Source organism: Drosophila hydei, unplaced genomic scaffold, assembly GCF_003285905.1.
Source record: "Drosophila hydei strain 15085-1641.00,03,60 unplaced genomic scaffold, DhydRS2 tig00000290-arrow-arrow-pilon, whole genome shotgun sequence".
NCBI classification, from domain to species: domain Eukaryota; kingdom Metazoa; phylum Arthropoda; class Insecta; order Diptera; family Drosophilidae; genus Drosophila; species Drosophila hydei.
In genome coordinates, this window is record NW_022045704.1 from 1 (window position 1) to 15,951 (window position 15,951).

At 36.5% G+C, this 15,951-nt stretch overlaps 5 protein-coding genes across 5 annotated transcripts; 2 read left to right on the plus strand and 3 right to left on the minus strand.

The window, feature by feature from the left end:
* Positions 1 to 1,664: 1,664 nt before the first annotated feature.
* On the plus strand, positions 1,665 to 2,708 carry LOC111603280 (circadian clock-controlled protein; the record flags this gene model as incomplete). The annotated part of the gene is made up of 4 exons (XM_030223807.1): positions 1,665 to 1,748; positions 1,827 to 2,073; positions 2,207 to 2,340; positions 2,398 to 2,708. Coding segments are annotated over 4 exons (776 nt in total), but the record flags the coding sequence as incomplete, so codon positions are not given.
* Positions 2,709 to 3,802: 1,094 nt separating this feature from the next.
* Positions 3,803 to 5,185, plus strand: LOC111603270. Its single transcript, XM_023320782.2, has 4 exons — positions 3,803 to 4,025; positions 4,098 to 4,347; positions 4,593 to 4,726; positions 4,782 to 5,185. Exons 1-4 carry the CDS (start codon positions 3,935 to 3,937, stop codon positions 5,132 to 5,134), a joined length of 828 nt encoding a protein of 275 aa, XP_023176550.1. The 5' UTR covers positions 3,803 to 3,934; the 3' UTR covers positions 5,135 to 5,185.
* Positions 5,186 to 5,369: 184 nt separating this feature from the next.
* LOC115483028 (von Willebrand factor D and EGF domain-containing protein-like) lies at positions 5,370 to 6,570 on the minus strand. Its single transcript, XM_030223791.1, has 3 exons — positions 6,478 to 6,570; positions 6,330 to 6,417; positions 5,370 to 6,209 (listed from the first exon to the last, which is right to left on the minus strand). The coding sequence occupies exons 1-3, from the start codon at positions 6,568 to 6,570 to the stop codon at positions 5,371 to 5,373; spliced, it is 1,020 nt and encodes a 339-aa protein (XP_030079651.1). The 3' UTR covers position 5,370.
* Positions 6,571 to 7,497: 927 nt separating this feature from the next.
* LOC115483029 (von Willebrand factor D and EGF domain-containing protein-like) lies at positions 7,498 to 8,666 on the minus strand. Its single transcript, XM_030223806.1, has 3 exons — positions 8,545 to 8,666; positions 8,315 to 8,484; positions 7,498 to 8,229 (listed from the first exon to the last, which is right to left on the minus strand). Exons 1-3 carry the CDS (start codon positions 8,635 to 8,637, stop codon positions 7,593 to 7,595), a joined length of 900 nt encoding a protein of 299 aa, XP_030079666.1. The 5' UTR covers positions 8,638 to 8,666; the 3' UTR covers positions 7,498 to 7,592.
* A 1,545-nt stretch (positions 8,667 to 10,211) lies between these two features.
* LOC111603279 (multiple epidermal growth factor-like domains protein 6) lies at positions 10,212 to 14,070 on the minus strand. Its single transcript, XM_030223796.1, has 4 exons — positions 13,962 to 14,070; positions 13,720 to 13,889; positions 10,475 to 13,653; positions 10,212 to 10,408 (listed from the first exon to the last, which is right to left on the minus strand). Exons 1-4 carry the CDS (start codon positions 14,049 to 14,051, stop codon positions 10,353 to 10,355), a joined length of 3,495 nt encoding a protein of 1,164 aa, XP_030079656.1. The 5' UTR covers positions 14,052 to 14,070; the 3' UTR covers positions 10,212 to 10,352.
* Between the last annotated feature and the right edge of the window lie 1,881 nt (positions 14,071 to 15,951).

A 15,951-nucleotide genomic window follows, 5' to 3' on the forward strand; every position in this document is an offset into this window, starting at 1 on the left:
CTTGCTCTCTCCTGTCCCTCCCCCTTCCGCCAGTGTTGAAAAAGGTTTTCAATATTCCTCGCCAAACAGTCGTTACTCTGGCTATCCTTCAATTGGCAAGGATTTATAAACGAAGCTAAACGAAAATGATTATTCAATTCGAAAGCAAATCATGTATTTGAATAATACAAACGTGGTTCGGGCAGAAACTGTTGCTTTTGCACCACAGCGAGGCACAGTGGTGCAACGAGTGCAAAGCAAAAGGCAACTATCTGGTGGCGCTGCATTGCAACCGCTTCAATTGGCTGCTCACCGTGGACTGACGATCAACAAAAAAAAAAACAACAAACAAGATTTTGAATAGCTCTTGCCATCAGCCAAAAGCGTTAAGCTTTTCGATCATTGCGACTTTACTATGTGTATTATGTAGTAAGAAGAGCGAGAGTTTAATAGCCCCTCGACCGCAGACCTTGATCCGTACGGCATCGTCGATCATGAGAGAGTCAAAAAAATGCTTACATATAAATATCGTGTAACCAAACTTGAACTGTAGATGCATCGCTAGATATACCCAAAACTAAGCAATATATTATTTATTCATTTTGTTCATAAATAAATTAATAACAAAATATCATAAAATAGATAAGCAGCTGATGGACATAGCTTTATCAAGTCTATCTTGTTAAGGCTAACATTATTTAGCTAAAATATGAGACGTTCTTTTTAAAATGTATATTTTATAATTCATGATTTATGAATTATAAAATTTATATATATATACATATAATTATATATATTAATTTTTTTATAACAAAAGAAAGATGTGATAAAAGGAATTATTAAAAATGTATATAAATTATAAATACTACAAATACTTTCTGCCTTTCTTCACATAATACATATGAGCAATATATATGGATTAACTGTAAATTCATTTGAATATTAAAATTAGATTAAGAGAATTAGTCAGAAAAATAACAGCATTATAAAAATACTATCTGATAATCTGATTTAGTGCACTTGCTGAATTTAATAAGGCAATGAAAGCAGTTGTTTAATAATTTCTACAATTTACAGGGTATTAAATGAATGATCAGAATATGCACAAGCCCTTAGATGTCATTAGTCTACATATTTGAATTAAAATAAAATACATTTCATTACATTGTACCTTAGCTAAAGTATTTTTTATCATAAAACATCGCTAAAACAGGTCGATCAGTCAGCTGAGTTAAGATCTACAAAAAAAAGGTCAAGGTCGTACAGTAGCTCGAAACTAATTAATATATGGGCTTTAAAGATGTCAAGGGGAAATGAGTAAAGAAGCCAGAACAGAATGCAAATTTAGTTGAATGCTCACATAGAAAGAGCACCCTGTATGCTGCAGACACGTCTAATGGCACGAAACTTGTTTGCTGTTTAGTCAATTAAACCAAAACTGCGAACTTGACAAAGAAAACAATAAAATAATATATATATATATATATATATATTTTTTTTTTTTTATATTATCTTATATATTAATATGTGTTTATACTGCGCTTTCTGGATTTCTGAATTTCATTTGGAATATAAGATATAATGACTGCACACCAGAAATATCAGAACAATCGTCGCCGTCCAGCCAAGCTAACACTTTTTTGTTGATTTCATTTGATTGCATTTCAATTTAAAAATGTACAAAGTAAAAATTTTTAATTTTTTAAGCCTTTTGGTTGTATCCATTTTGATAGCTCTGACGACAGCCTCCAATTATCTGGCTGAAAAACGTAAATGAAAAATAATATTAAACTAGCAATCACGGTTCGAACTCTAATTAACTGAAACTTGTTTCTTTTGCCTTTTAGCCAGTTTTTTGACGCCTTGTGTCTTGGAGGATCCGCAGTTTAGCAAATGCCTTGCGAGCAATTTGCAAAACATGTTCGTACAGTGGAAGGATGGTATACCCGGCACAAATACCGTGGGATCCTTAGATCCTTTTTTCTTAAAGCGTGTCAAATTTGCACAGAATACTAACAGCGCCATTTCGATCAATGCGGATATGCAAAATGTTTACGTCAAGGGCGCCCGCCTGTTAACAGTGAAGGAGGCCAAGTAAGCTGCAAGAAATTAAAATATTGTAATGCAAATATGCGCTGCATTATCTGATTTGTATCTATAAGATTGAACAGCTTCTTCGGCATCATCAATGAAATTACATTCGTCATATTTATTTCATTTATTTCAGCTACAATCCCTCTAAATATGTTGCTCGAGTTCTTGCCTTTGTGTCCAAATTGCGTTTTGAATTCGACTATAAGGTCAAGGGTCATGTGCTGGCATTGAATCTCAACGGTCACGGCAAAGGTCACTTTGAAGCAGGTAAGCCACGTAAATACGCACACCAAAAAAAATAATACATTCTTTATTCGAATCCAGATAATGTTGTTATTAGCATGGATATGGCTGTCAAGCCACTCAGCACTCCTGAAGGCACTTTTGCCGATGTGCAGCGTGTGAAAATCGCCTTACGAGAGATCGGTAATTTCCATATCAATCTAAGCAATTTGTTCGGCGACAATGCCGAGCTGAATAATGCGGCCCATACCATATTTAATGAGAATTGGCGTGAATTCTACGAAGTGCTTAAGCCGGCAATTGAACAAACCTTCGAAACGGTTCTACTGGATCGTACCAAGAAGATATTTGCCTATGTTCCGGCCACCTACTTCATACACAACTTTCACTGATTCCTAGAAGGAAATATTGTTAAAAATGCATGCGAAATGTTCAATAAATTTTAATATATATAAATATATATATATGGCATTGAATAATCTCAGCTTTAAATTTCCTTAGAGCGAATGCGAGACAACGAGCAAGGCAGAAGAGGAGAGAAAAAGCGAGTGAGAGCGAAAGAAGGAAAGAGAGAGAGAGAGAGATGAGTTTCCTCTATATATACGTCGATACATCCATACATATAAATATACTGACATACATACACACACATATACATACATACATACATACATACATACATACATACATACATACATACATACATACATACATACATACATACGTACGTACATACATACATACATACATACATACGTACATACGTACATACATACATACATACATACATACATACATACATACATACATACATATTTATAAAAATTCATACATCCATAAATACATATGCATACATTCGTTCACTCATACATAAATAAATTATGAATATTATCTACCCACATACATACATACATAAATACAAATGCTCGTATATGAAGACACTCATACATACACACATATATAAACACATACTAAATGCATCTGAAGTACAAATTGTTAGTGTATTACCTTCTGCCAAGCCAGTCGAACCTTTGCATTATTTAAAGTCTAAGATCTAAGCACAAAAGATTGCAATTAAATAAATAATTAATACTAATTAAATATTCAATAAATAATTATTATTAAATTATATATGCAATATATTTAAAAAAAAGTAAAAAGTAAATTTAAAATTAAAATAACAACTATGCTAAAAATATAATATATAAAAAAAAAAAAAAAATATATATATGTATATATATATATATATATATATTATATATATAAATATATATATATATATATATAATAAAATATATGACTGATATATTTCTTTATCTCAATAAATATAGATCTACTGTAATTTTCCAATTATATGTAAAAATATTTATAAATACATAGTTACAATTACATAGTTTCTATATACATATGTATATATTAACTTGCATTGACACTTCAAGTTAAAACGGCCTGACATTAACAATTTGTAGTTTAATTGTGAGCTCAAAGCTCAGCGACGAGAACGTACTTACTGCCTCCATTCCGTCCGCCTCTCATATATGGTGTGGCACAGATTGATGTAATCGAGCAGCTCTGTCGGTTGTCGGTTGGATTCGCATTTAGACATTTACCTGCCGTCATGATGAAAAGTTCGTTTAGCTTGGGCTGCGGCCTGCTTGCAGTTTGGCTTCTGAATGCGGTCGTCGCCGTTGAGTACTACACGCAGAAACGTAAGTTGGCCGCAGATAAGCCTTCAAGTCTGCCTCGATGCAGTTAAGATACTTATATGCATCCATGGTTAGCGGCGTTTTTGCCCTCGTGCCGCATTTATGAGCCGGGCTTTACCAATTGCTCCACGCACAGCATACAGAAGCTGCTGGAACAGTTGACCATTGGCATACCGGAGATTTTGGAGAGCTATGGGCCCTTCGATCCCATGAATGTGAGGAATATCTATTTCAAGCAGGACAACAACGAGGTGGCAACAATCAGTGCCAATCTGACGGATGTGATAGTTTCAGGTTTCTCAAAGACCAAGATCAAGGAAAGCCGGTGAGCAATAATAGGTTACAAATTAATTATACATATTTATTAAAGCTAGTTAAATAACAAGGGAAGCAAGTGAGCAATAGAAAAATCTAAAAATATAGTGGAAGGTTGATTAATTGTAATATAAGAGAAATGCTTATTATGGAATTTATTGCAAAATTACCATACTTATATAATCATCAGAAATATAATGTGTGACCGTGCAATGCCGGGTAATTGTAATATAACTTATTTGTATGTACTTAAAGTGTTAGCAAAAAGGATTTTGGCTGGCAAACCAAAATCTATCTGCCCAAAATGCGACTAGATGCAACATATCAGATGGCTGGTCGTATACTCTTAATACCTTTAAGTGGCACAGGTCACATATTCATAGAGATCGGTAAGAAAGCTTTATCCCACAAGAAATTGTTACCGAATGTACATATAATCTCTAGAGGATCTCGATATACTGCTGCTGACCAAGACGCGACTGTACGAGAAGGGCGGCTTCACCTTTGACAATGTGACCTCGGTGCGGGTAATGCTAAATATGTCCCGGGTGCGCACTCAATTGGATAATTTGTTCAATGGACGCAGTGAAGAAGTGGCGCGCAGCACGAATCAGTTCTTCAATGACAACTGGCGCGACTTCTATGAGGCACTGAAGCCCCTAATACTGCAGACCGTGGAGGACATATTCTACGAGATAATGTCAAAGGTGTTCCATCTGATACCTGCAAATTTCTTTGTCGAGGATATTCCAACACCCCAGCAACTATACGGAAAAAACACATATGAAAATAAATAATAACAATGTTGATAAAAATACAAATAAAAATAAACTCATAGCATTCCATTCTTATCGCAAATAATATATGTATATAGAAATACATATATTATTGCATTGCAATAGTTGTGAAATTATTGCGGAAAAAACTCTAATAATTTACATCTTTTCTCTTTGTTTATTTTTTTTAAATATTTTATTAACATTAACTTTTAATATATTTTAAATTTCTTTGCTTTATTCGCTATGATGTTCCCTTAATTTATGAACGTCCACAAAAACGAGTTTGCAACAAATAGAATGAGCCACTGAAAATATGACAATTTTCTAGATTGCCCCGAATTTTTCTTGTCTTTCGTTTTTTTCACACAAACATTATTTTTGAAAACGTAGCCCTCATTGCAACTACACTGATTAGGGGATGCGCAGAAGCCATTGCGACATTCGTCTTCGCAAACTGGAGTACAACTGTTCTCAGTTGCTCGAGAATATCCTTGATTGCATGTGCACTTTCCTGGAGCACTACAGTAGCCATTCTCACAGCCACCTTTACATACTGGAGCACAACTGTTGTCATTAATTGGATAATATCCCTCATTACAGGAACATTTTCCTGGAGCACTGCAGAAACTGTTCTCACAACCTTCACTACAGACTGAAGCACAACTATTCTCAGTTTCCAGAAAATATCCCTCGTTACAGGAGCATTTCCCTGGACCACTACAGTAGCCATTCTCACAGCCTCCTTGACACACTGGAGCACAACTGTTCTCATTTATAGGAGAATATCCTTCGTTACAGGAGCATTTCCCTGGAGCACTACAGTAGCCGTTCTCACAGTCTTCATTGCAGATTGGAGCACAAATGGCCTCATTTACTAGAGAATATCCTTCATTACATAAGCACCTTCCTGGTCCGATACACATGCCGTTTTCGCAACCGCTCGGACATTCTGGCTCACATATAGATTGACTTGTTTTGCTATATCCTGGTAGACATTTACACTCATTCGGGGCCGCACATCTGCCGTTTACGCAAGCATCCTTACATACAGGCACGCAACTGGTATAGGAAGCGACGATACAAGAATAATGTACTTATACTCGGGGATAAATTCATCTACTATACACTCACCGATTAGACGGCAAATGGTTAAAATAATCATAGCCCTCAAAGCACTGGCAGACATTTGGCTTTATGCACTTGCCGTTCTCACAATTGATGCAAATCGGCTCACACTCCAAAGTTGTGCCGTTGTTGGAAATAGGTTTGTAGCCAGTGCAGCAATCATAGATTTTAGTTTTCTATGTTTAAGTTATTATTTAGATAGGTAATCAAAATCATAGCACAACTTCATAACTTACTTGGCCCTTCCTATTATATTGAATCCTTGGACACAATTCTGCCACAAGGCAACTGGGTAATAGCAGATAAAGAAATAGATTCCAGACTAACATCGTGCAGTATTTACTCCGCTCAACTAACGAATAAGAATGCAGAACTTTAAAGTAAATCTTTTATAACATTTTGCTCGTTTATGGTGAATTATTCATACGAAATTTCAATGGAAGCGAAACTTAGATATTTATGGAAACAAACCAAATAAATGTATAAAATAGTTGCATGTTTTTGTTGTTGTGGTTGAGGTAACCGATCTGCATTTTGAAACATGATAAAATATGAAAGCACAAAAATAATACATATATATTTACGCTTTTACAAATAAGCATCTTTCAAATTAAATAATATGTAACTCATTGTTACAAATTCCTTTTTAATAAAAGGACTTGCAGTCCAATATAATTTGAGCCTTAAGTCGCTCAACCACAAGAATCACATAAAACAGCTCCCCATTTCACTGTCATTATGTGAGATGCTATACTTAAACACTTAAAGTCTCTAAATATCTATATGTATAAGACGTATAGACAGCCAAACAGGCCTAAGTTCTCTCGGCTGTTGTGTTTGTTCAGCAAAATATATAATTTGTGAGTCATCCACGTCTTGTTCTATCTGAAACATTGATAAATGGCTTCAGAAGGTGGTTAACCACTTGATATTAATATGATCATACTTAAGAGATAATAAATATATTCAAGACTTTTAGAATCGGTTTCGGGGACTTGCATTCAGCTGATACTCAGCAGGCCAAATAGAGCCAACATTAAGCGTTGTCTTCGAGGTGGCTCAGTTCGGCTCATATAGACTTTAATTTATTCTCATTTAATATTCAAATAATAAAAAATTGTACAAGTTGATTTTGTGTGAAACATCGCAATAAAATATTTTCAGTATTTAATATTATTTTACATAAGCTACGAATTACATTGAAGCATTTCACAACTTGATATTCCGACATCAATTAACATGCATATATTATAAGTAATTAGTTCTTAAAATATCTTGGAGTAGCATTTGTAGTACTTGAAGTACATCTAAACGGGTATTGCATCAACTTCTTTGTCCACTCGGAATCTCTTTATGAAAGACATGCAAACGGGTATGCAATAAATAGAAAGAGCCACTGAAAATAGCACAAGTTTCTAGTTTGCGCCGAATTCTGGATGTCTTCCTCCATCTCTACGGTAGTTAATATCTCTGCGTCAATCGACTTGGCCACACAAGTATTATTGTTGAAAAGGTAACCCTCACTGCAACTGCAGTTATTGGGGGAGGCACAGAAGCCATTGAAACATTCATCTTCACACACTGGAGCACAACTGTTCTCAGTGACTGGCGAATATCCTTGATTGCAGGTGCACTTTCCTGGACCACTACAGTAGCCATTCTCACAGCCTCCTTCACATACTGGAGCACAACTGTTCTTACTTATTTTAGAATATCCTTCGTTACAGGAGCATTTCTCCGGAGCACTACAGAAGCCGTTCTCACAGTTTCCATAACAGACTGGATGACAAAATTCCTTCTTTACTCGAATATATCCTTTATTACAGAAGCACCATCCTGGTGCGACACACATGCCGTTTTTACAGCCGCTCGGACACACCGGCTCACACTTAAATGGACTTGCTTTTCTATATAATGATAGACATTCACACTCATTTGGGGCCACACAGTTGCCGTTTATGCAACCGTTCTTACATACAGGCACGCAACTGGTATTGGAAGAGACGATAAAGGAAATATTACATGAATATATTTCATGCATCATCGGGATAATTTCATCTACTTTTAACTTACTGATTAGATGGCAAATTGTTAAAATTATCATAGCCCTCAAAGCACTGGCAGACATTTGGCTTTATGCACTTGCCGTTCTCACAATTGATGCAAATCGGCTCACACTCCAAAGTTGTGCCGTTGTTGGAAATAGGTTTGTAGCCAGTGCAGCACTTAACGGTTTTAGTTTTCTATGTTTAAATTATTATTTAGATAGGTAATCATAGTCATAGCACAGCATCACAACTTACGTAGCCTTTACTATTATATGAAAACTGTGGACACAATTGTGCCACAAGGCAACTCGGCAAGAGCAGATAAAGAAATATATTCCAGACTAACATCGTGCACTACTTACTCCGATCTACTAAAGAATAAGACTGCACAATAATAAAATGATTGCCTTTAAATGTTGCATAAAGCTTGACGCTCGGTTATAGTGATATTCATATGAGCATACACTGAAAGAATATTGATTAAAGAAAAAACCAAATCCAGTAAATGTCGTACAAAGACAAAAGACTACATATATATACACACACATATATATATATATATATATAATCTAGAATTAAATGAATAAATGTAATTGACACGCCTTAAGGCCTAAAGCTTAGGCTTAATCTTTTTGTTTTTGTCTTCTTTCAGTGTATGCTTATCGGCGAATGTGCTGTTGACCCCACCAAGAATATACATATTTAATTGAGTACATCAAACTCAATTCTCAATTACAGACCTGCACATTAATGGGATCCACAATATCTTTGTATGACAATTTAAACATAGTTCGAATGATATTTATAAGCAAATGTACATGGTTCACGAAAAAGACTTTAGATAACTACAACAACTAAAAAACTCCAGTCATTAGTCTAGGACTCACTGCCTTGATCTGGGCATGCTAAATTTCAACTCAAGCACAATAAGAAAGTAATTCTTTTTCATACTAGCCCTGAAAAAATATATTAAAAAAACAAATCTAGTAAATATCGCCATGTAATAATCTCAAAACATGAACTAAAAACTTTATATATATATATATATATATATATATATATATATATATATATATATATATTTATATATATATTCTTATTTATATATATATATATATATTTATATATATATATATATATATATATATATATATATTTATATATATATATTTATATATACTTACTAATACCTATTTTCTCGATTTCCACAACCTTTGTACAACAGCACAAATATCGTTTAGAGCCATCAAGAATTAAACGAATAAATGTAAAATACACGTTTTAAGGTCCTGAGCTTAAGCTTACTCATTTTGTTTCAAAGTTCCTTATAGTTTTCTTTCAGTGCATTGAAAGCCAACCGCAAACCGTGCATAAGCTGTCTTACACATCCCGCAAATAATCTCGGCTGTTGACCTCACCAAGAGTACATCATCATCAATTGAGTACATCAAATACAATTCTGCCAGTTACAGGCATATACAGAAAAACAACATCGACTTGGCTGTTATTTCTGATCAACAAACTATAGACCTTGTGGTTTGGAACGCGCCGTCTTCAGTCCGTTTCATTCATATCCAGTATATGGGCTCAGGCTAGAAAAAGATGGTGGTTAACAACTCAATATTAATATGGTAATATTGAGGAAATATAAATATGTTTAAGTAGGTAATTCAATTGGATGAATCAGTTTCCTAACACTAATCGAAACTGGTGGATGGGGACTCGCATTCGGATTTAAGCCTGATATTCAGCTGGCCAAATAGAGCCAATACATTTACGTTGTCTTCGAGCTTGCTCAGCTCGACTCATGAACATTTATGAAAATAGAATTTAATTTATTCTCTTTTAATATTCAACTAACAAAAATTGTCCAAGTTGTTTTTTTCTGACGCATCACAGTGCACAATAAAATAGTTACAGCATTAAATTTAAATTAAAGCATTACATAAAAACTTGATGTTCCGACATCAATTAACATGCATACATTATAAGTAATTAGTTCTTAAATTATCTAAGAGTATTATTTGAAGTACTTGACATTTATTTCATTCCGCTGAGGTCTGCTAAGATCGTATTATATCAGCTTGTTTTGCTGAATAGTGAACACCATATCGTTTTTCTGCAATGAAGAGAGAATGATTAGATATACTTCGACAAATATGAAAGGTGGATAAACTGGACTTGCCTTTTCTGTCTACCCTGTAATCGCGTTTCCTTAATTTATGAATGAACACGCATATAGTGAACGCTAAAACCATAATCGTAACAGCAATTAACAGAATGAGCCACTTGAAATATGGCAAGCTGCCAGTATGACCCGAATGTTCCATACGATCAGAGCTGGGGCATTGCACTCCCTCTTCCGGCACATGACCATCATAGCAGGCGCATACGTCTGGATATGCACAGTATCCGTGGACGCACTTCTCCTTGCACTCGGGCAGACAAAGCAATTTAGTAGTGTTCCCACTATCCTGGGTCAATGTGTAATGCTCCTCACAAGAACAGCGTCCATCCACACAGCTTCCATTATAGCAACGTTGCTCACACGTCATCAGCCCCAGGTCCGGGACAACCGCTTCCTCCATATCTACGGTAGTTGATATCTCTACATCATCATCCGACTTCGCCACACAAACATTATTGTCGAACACGTAACCTTCACTGCAACTGCAGCTATTGGGGGAGGCACAGAAGCCATTGAGACATTCATCTGCACATACTGGAGCACAACTGCTCTCAGTGACTGGAGAATATCCTTGATTGCAGGTGCACTTTCCTGGAGCACTACAGAAACCGTTCTCACAGCCACCTTCACATACTGGAGCGCAGCTGTTCTCAGTGACTGGAGAATATCCTTGATTGCAGGTGCACTTTCCTGGGGCACTACAGAAACCGTTCTCACAGCCACCTTCACATACTGGAGCGCAGCTCTTCTCAGTGAGTGGAGAATATCCTTCGTTACAGGTGCACTTTCCTGGGGCACTACAGAAACCGTTCTCACAGCCACCCTGACATACTGGAGCACAACTGTTCTCAGTGACTGGAGAATATCCTTCATTGCAGGTGCACTTTCCTGGGGCACTACAGAAACCGTTCTCACAGCCACCTTCACATACTGGAGCGCAGCTCTTCTCAGTGAGTGGAGAATATCCTTCGTTACAGGTGCACTTTCCTGGGGCACTACAGAAACCGTTCTCACAGCCATCAACACATACTGGAGCACAACTGTTCTCAGTGACGGGAGAATATCCTTCGTTACAGGTGCACTTTCCTGGGGCATTACAGAAACCGTTCTCACAGCTACCCTGACATACTGGAGCACAACTGTTCTCAGTGACTGGAGAATATCCTTCGTTACAGGTGCACTTTCCTGGGGCACTACAGAAACCGTTCTCACAGCCATCAATACATACTGGAGCACAACTGTTCTCAGTGACGGGAGAATATCCTTCGTTACAGGTGCACTTTCCTGGGGCATTACAGAAACCGTTCTCACAGCCATCAACACATACTGGAGCACAACTGTTCTCAGTGACGGGAGAATATCCTTCGTTACAGGTGCACTTTCCTGGGGCATTACAGAAACCGTTCTCACAGCTACCCTGACATACTGGAGCACAACTGTTCTCAGTGACTGGAGAATATCCTTCGTTACAGGTGCACTTTCCTGGGGCACTACAGAAACCGTTCTCACAGCCACCCTGACATACTGGAGCACAACTGTTCTCAGTGACTGGAGAATATCCTTCGTTACAGGTGCACTTTCCTGGGGCACTACAGAAACCGTTCTCACAGCCATCAATACATACTGGAGCACAACTGTTCTCAGTGACTGGAGAATATCCTTCGTTACAGGTGCACTTTCCTGGGGCATTACAGAAACCGTTCTCACAGCCACCCTGACATACTGGAGCACAACTGTTCTCAGTGACTGGAGAATATCCTCCGTTACAGGTGCACTTTCCTGGGGCACTACAGAAACCATTCTCACAGCCATCAATACATACTGGAGCACAACTGTTCTCAGTTACTGGCGAATATCCTCGATTGCAGGCGCACTTTCCTGGGGCACTACAGAAACCCTTCTCACAGCCACCTTCACATACTGGAGCGCAGCTGTTCTCAGTGACTGGAGAATATCCTCCGTTACAGGTGCACTTTCCTGGGGCACTACAGAAACCGTTCTCACATCCATCAATACATACTGGAGCACAACTGTTCTCAGTTACTGTCGAATATCCTCGATTGCAGGTGCACTTTCCTGGAGCACCACAGAAACCGTTCTCACAGCCACCTTCACATACTGGAGCACAACTGTTCTCAGTGACTGGAGAATATCCTCCGTTACAGGTGCACTTTCCTGGGGCACTACAGAAACCGTTCTCACAGCCACCTTCACATACTGGAGCGCAGCTGTTCTCAGTGACTGGAGAATATCCTTCGTTACAAGTGCACTTTCCTGGGGCACTACAGAAACCGTTCTCACAGCCACCTTCACATACTGGAGCGCAGCTGTTCTCAGTGACTGGAGAATATCCTCCGTTACAGGTGCACTTTCCTGGGGCACTACAGAAACCATTCTCACAGCCATCAATACATACTGGAGCGCAGCTGTTCTCAGTAACTGGAGAATATCCTCCGTTACAGGTGCACTTTCCTGGGGCACTACAGAAACCGTTCTCACAGCCACCTTCACATACTGGAGCACAACTGTTCTCAGTGACTGGAGAATATCCTTGATTACATGTGCACTTTCCTGGGGCACTACATAAACCGTTCTCACAGCCACCCTGACATACTGGAGCACAACTGTTCTCAGTGACTGGAGAATATCCTCCGTTACAGGTGCACTTTCCTGGGGCACTACAGAAACCGTTCTCACAGCCACCTTCACATATTGGAGCGCAGCTGTTCTCAGTGACTGGAGAATATCCTCCGTTACAGGTGCACTTTCCTGGGGCACCACAGAAACCGTTCTCACAGCCTTTGAGACATTCCGGCACACAGGCGGAGTCGCTTAATTTGGTGTATCCCTCTAGACATTCGCATGTATCTGGAGCCGAACATTTGCCATTGAGGCAGCCGTCCTTACATACAGGTTCGCACAGATTTTGTGTGACATTCAGACTGTGGCCAGCCTTGCAAATTGGTTGGCAAATCTTGGTTTTAATATTAAGTGTGTAATTCTCATTGCAAATGCAAACTCCAGGTGACTTGCAAGTTCCATTAGCACAGCCACTTTTGCAGACTGGCAGACAATGACCAGAGTCCGCATTGAGCTGGTAGCCCTGTGCACAGTTGCACTTTTCTGGCGATACGCAAAATCCATTTTTACAGTTGCCCTTGCATTTCGGCACGCAACTAGATAGGACGATATTTTTTGTGAAATATGTAACTTGATGAGAATTATTTCTAAGAATTACTTACTGATTAGATGGCATATGGTTGAAATTATCATAGCCCGCAAAACACTGACATACTCGTGGCTTGATACATTTGCCCTTTAAGCAATTTCGGCATATGGGCATACATTCTAGTTTGTTGATGTTCTTCATATTACGCTTATAGCCTGGACAGCAAACGGCGATTCTTTTTTGCTATAGTTTGAGATGTTTAAAAAATGATTTACAAATTTGTTCATATTTGCGGCACAAGCTATGAAAACTTACTTCTCGTCCCATATACCTAGTTTGAGTACAAATCTTTGCCAAAAGATAACTGGGCAATAGAAGAGATATGACGATATGTCGGACTAACATTGTGCAGCATTAACGCCGATCGGCTTAGGAAAGAGACTGTACAGAAAAAAGCAGAGAACGTGGAGCTTAGCTCGGGGCTGGCTTCGGAACTTACACTGCAAGAAAAGCTTGAGACTTAGAGATATAGTTCTAACACTCAACTAAATGTTCCAAGTCCATGAACGAAACATTTAAACATTATAAACAGATAAAGAATTCTAAAAGTTGTGCTGAATCAGAGATTTTCCCGATCACGTTATATTTATGAATTGAGCGAATCATCCAGAGATGGTATTTATACATCCATTTGATCTACAAACGTTTGCTCACCTGTGCAACGAAACTAATGTACTCTAAACAGCACATTTGCTCCGAGTGTGGTTTCGCACTATATCATTTTTTCCAGTGTGGTATCTGCGAGTGAGAATGAAATGCTTATCTCAAACTTAACCATGCGGACACTGCTTGAACTTTGGTTGGGCATATCTTCAATTTTTTAAGTTAATATTTTTGCTCTAGACGATACATTTAATACACTTGCCTCAATTGTAGAGTATAATACATTATTGAAAAAAATATATAATATTTTTGAATATTATATATATATATTATTTATTTTAAATAATTTAACTTATATATTAAATATTTAAAAAAAACTTTATTATTAAACTTATGTTAGGATATATATGTAGCTAAATCTTAACTTGTTTGTTTCACGAGTATGTCAAACTCTGAGCATATCAAGTCTAAGTTGGTCACGGAATTTGCATATATATAAAATTGCACTTTCATATAGAAATAGTATTTATTACAAACACAACACAAACGGAAGATGTATATATATATAGCCATGAAATATTATAAGTTTGTTGGCGCAGGATGTAAAATATTATATAACTATACTATAATTCAAGCAAATCCAATTAGTTTATAACAATATAATTGATATAAAATGATACATGAATACTATATTAACGACATTAATTTATGTTATAGCTAATTTGTTATATTTATATAATAAATAAAGTACTTTTTTTTTAAGTTTGGCATTAGGTTCAGTTGCTCAATATACGTTTCTTTATATTGCGCAACTCTGGAAAGATAGGGCATAATATCGCTTCCCTTCCTCAGTTTTGGTAGTTTTTTTATTATTTTGCAGCCGCTCTTGATACGAGCGTAACTGCGGGAGAGCACACATTGCTCAAAATTGCGCACTTTCAAGAAACCAATGCTAATATTTTAAACATGACCAAGAAATAACAACAACGACTTTCAATATGGGTCTACTCTATTTGAACGATTTGAACTATTACCACGGATTACGGAGTAGTATTTTGCCTAATATAGATAAATAGATAGATTGATTATAGATAAATAGATAGATTGATAGCTCACTGCAATATAAAAATAAATATATATATAAATATATATCTATATATACATATATATAAACAAATAAATATATACATAACAATTATTATCTATTAAATATCGACAAGTCCTCCTATTACAAGTGCAAAACAAGTAAGAACAAATCTATTTTATATATTTCTTTATAGCATCTAACGGAATTTCCATGATACGTCACTAACTTTTAATTTATGCGGGCATATAAACTGCTTTTAGAGGAAGTACGTAAAATATCATGGAAATTATAACTACGACTTGTATAGGCTCATATCAACTAAGCAAACCCATGCAGTGAATCATAATTCAAATATTTCATACTTTATAAGAGAAACATGTTATCTTTATAAATTTACTTATATCATTTTAAATAAACAAATAATTTGCAACTTTTTATTTATTTGAAAACTACTTAAATATAATTAGAAAAATATATAAAAAAAATACAAATATAAAAAAATAAAAAAAATTGTAAAAAAATATAATAAAAATTTAAATAAAAATATATTTTAAA